Here is a 3,250-nt window from a genome sequence, read left to right as displayed (position 1 = left end):
AAGGTGAAAAGCAAACCCAACACAATCCCCACAGCAGCTCCCTTTCGGCTGAGTTGTTGGTTATCACCCAGCGGATTCCGGTGCCTCTGATCCAGTACGACTGGCCGAGGAGGCACTGTGGACGATGGTGTCATTGTTTACAACCACTGTTAGGGCAACAGCAGAGAAACAGCAAACAGCCCACAGCTAAACAGCCAGTTCCAGCCCTTCCCGAGGGCTTGGAGCCCTGGACCCCTGGACCCCTGGACCCCCGAGCCACCTGCCACCCCCAGAGCTCCTCTTTCCAGCTGCTGCTTGGACAGACAGACACACAGGCCAGGACAGTGGCAAAAGTTGGCACCAACACTCCAGCCTTCCTCACCTGCCTGCCACAGGACTGGGGAGGTCACCTCCTCCCTCTGAGGGCCTCTGGGGCTTTGTCCATCAGCCATTCCCCAGACCAGCAGAAGCGGAGTCTCGCCCGGCAGATGTCTGGAGGCCGGGCAGGGAAGGACCTCCCCGCCGCGAGGAGAGCATGTGGAGGTGGTTTAGAAGCATTGGACTCATTTGCTAGCCTCCAAGAGGTGATGGGCTTGTTCTGGGCGAAAGGCCAGGGAAAATGTGCTTTCTTCCTGGGAAGACCCAGTGTGCTGGGGAGAGAGCTTTGTTTCCTGACTTCACAGGGCCCGTGTCTCCCTCCTCACTCCAGGATTCCGGCGGCTGTGCTTTTAATTGAGCCCAAATTGTATTAGGCCACCAAAAAGGCGGGTGTGAAGCCACAGGCTCCTGTAGCTGGGGTGGTCCCCAGGGGAGGGTGGGGCCAGGCCTCGGCCCTTCCCACCCGTCTGAGACACTGGGAAGACAGGCAGATGCAGGCACATCTGGCAATTCACAACTGGACACCCGAGAATCTGCAGAATCCCCCAAGGCCCTGTGTTTTATGGGGAGGCTTCTGGCGGGTGATTTCCTCACGCAAAGGGAAGTGAGGGGGCCCTGCCTTTTGGGCTTCTTTCTTTGGAGACACAGCCCCCCAGGCCTATCCCCACCCCCACAACGGCGTAGATTTCCTAGGCCTTTGAGGATCCCTGGTTACAGCCAGATCTCTGTGCAGTTAGACTGGTGGGCATATTTGGGGTGACGGCGGGGGGGGCCTGTGTAGATGAATTTAATGCTTGGTCTTCATGCCTGCATACAGGCTCCTGTACAAAGGTATGTGTGTGGATGGGGGCATGTGTCTGCAACTCAGGAAAAAGTGAAAGTAAGCCCTTATTCTGTCCCTTTGGTATTCTTTTCATACCAAGCGCGGTTCCAACTGTGCAGCCAACCCCTCCTCCCTCATGAATGGGCCTGGGATGCGGCAGGTTGGGGATGGGAACCTACGGGCCGCGGCCTCCCTGGCCTTGCTCTCCTCTCGGTGGCTGCTCCCCTCTTGCCCACTTCTGCCCTGAGACCTGAAACCCAGGGTCCAGGGAAGCGGTGGCTTCTCCAGCTAATGGCGGTGGCGAGTCGACTAGCGTCCTTTTCTTCCTCTTAGGAACTCTCTGTGGATTGATTCCTGTGCTCTTTACACCATTCTAGTATTTCCCAGACTTAGTGATCCCGAAACATGGTGAACATTGTGCCAACCAGAACTCGTGGGCTCTATTGTGTGCCTAAAGGTGACGGCTGGAAAAAAACCAAATCTCTCAATCGTTGTGAGGAACAATCAAGATTTGGTTTGACCGAATCTTCCAGAACAGCACTGTCTGAAAGAAATACAACATGACCACATATGTAATTTTACATTTAAAAATTTCTAGTAGCCACATTAAAAAAAAAAACTGGTAACATTGACAATATATTTTATTGATCCCAGCATATCCAAAATATTATCATTTCAACATGTAACCAGTATAAAAATTATTACTAGATATTTTATTTTTTTTATATTAAATTTTTAACAGTTTGTATATTTTCACCTACAGACTAGTCACATTTGGGCTTATCTGATGTCACATGCTCAATAGCCATATGTGGCTAGTGGCTACCATATTGGAGAGAGTGGCTCAGCTCTGGAACCTTCTAACAGAAAGGGAAACTCAGTAATAGCCCATGAGAGAAAAGGAAATTTTTATTTTATTAAGAACAGAATAGTACCAGCCTGACTTTTTATTCTCCCCTCCAAAAAAACACAAAATACTGATTAGTGATTAGGGTCTCTGAGTTAGGCAGTCCGGGGAATGCTCTGCTCTCCTCTCCTGCCTGGCCGCCTTCCCCTAACCAGCCCTTCCCTATCCCCCCACACAGGTCTGGTTTCAGAACGCCAGGGCCAAGTTCAGGCGCAACCTCTTACGGCAGGAAAACACGGGCGTGGACAAGTCCACAGAGGCGGCGCTGCAGACCGGGACACCGTCAGGGCCAGCCTCGGAGCTCTCCAACGCCTCGCTCAGCCCCTCCAGCACGCCCACCACCCTCACAGACTTGACTAGCCCCACCCTGCCAACTGTGACGTCCGTCTTAACTTCTGTGCCTGGCAACCTGGAGGGCCACGAGCCTCACAGCCCCTCACAAACGACTCTTACCAACCTTTTCTAATGACTCGCACCCCATCCCCCCCCCAACCTTGGCCCCACAATTTCTTTAAAAAAGAAATTATCTTTAGTTGAATTCCAAGTGTATTTTAAAATAGAGGCTTTGAGCAACTAACTAACCACATTTTAGGATCTCGCCTGGAAACAGAGGAAGACAATAATTGCGCGTCCGGCTAACGCAGCGGTGTGGACCGAGGAATTACTTGGAAGATCTATCTGCAACACAACATTTGTGTCACTGTACAGTTTTGTGGACTGAGCGAGGAAGAACAACAAATAATTTAAGTTGGCTAGAGCTTCTGTATTTTCAAAGACTGCCACGTGCCTTAGGAATACTGTTTTATCTCCATACTTCGGACGACTTGTTCATTTTTCTCTCCCTCTTTTTCTCTCTGTATATTTATGACCAGAGCAAAAATGTAAAAAAAAGAAAAAAAAGTTTGTTACTTTGAATAGTCCTAAAAAAGAAAAAAGGAAAAAAAAAAAAAAGGAAAAATCAAACCCCCTCCAAACGGTCGCTTTGTTGTTTTAGAATTTTAAGGTGGAAGTCTGTTCGAATATCAGAATTTGTAAAATCTAACCAGTAATAAAACCACTTATTGAAACTAGTTGGTGCCACTGCTGTTTAGTGGGGTGAGAAATTCACACGACTTCAGAGTCTTATTGAAGCCTGGAGGTAAATTCCAGCTCCTCCCTCTTTC

The 3,250-nt window shown here is 49.7% G+C and overlaps 1 protein-coding gene across 1 annotated transcript in view; it reads left to right on the top strand.

The window, feature by feature from the left end:
• Nucleotides 1–2,981, top strand: part of LHX2 (LIM homeobox 2) — an 18,235-nt gene extending 15,254 nt beyond the window's left edge. Inside the window, exon 5 of the mRNA XM_006768594.2 lies at nt 2,266–2,981. Within this exon, the coding sequence (XP_006768657.1) occupies nt 2,266–2,553 (288 nt within the window). The 3' untranslated portion in view covers nt 2,554–2,981. The remainder of the gene's footprint in view (nt 1–2,265) is intronic.
• Nucleotides 2,982–3,250: the final 269 nt, after the last annotated feature.

The sequence above is a fragment of the Myotis davidii genome, unplaced genomic scaffold (genome assembly GCF_000327345.1).
Source record: "Myotis davidii unplaced genomic scaffold, ASM32734v1 scaffold142, whole genome shotgun sequence".
NCBI classification, from domain to species: domain Eukaryota; kingdom Metazoa; phylum Chordata; class Mammalia; order Chiroptera; family Vespertilionidae; genus Myotis; species Myotis davidii.
This window is presented reverse-complemented; position numbering and strand designations above follow the sequence as displayed.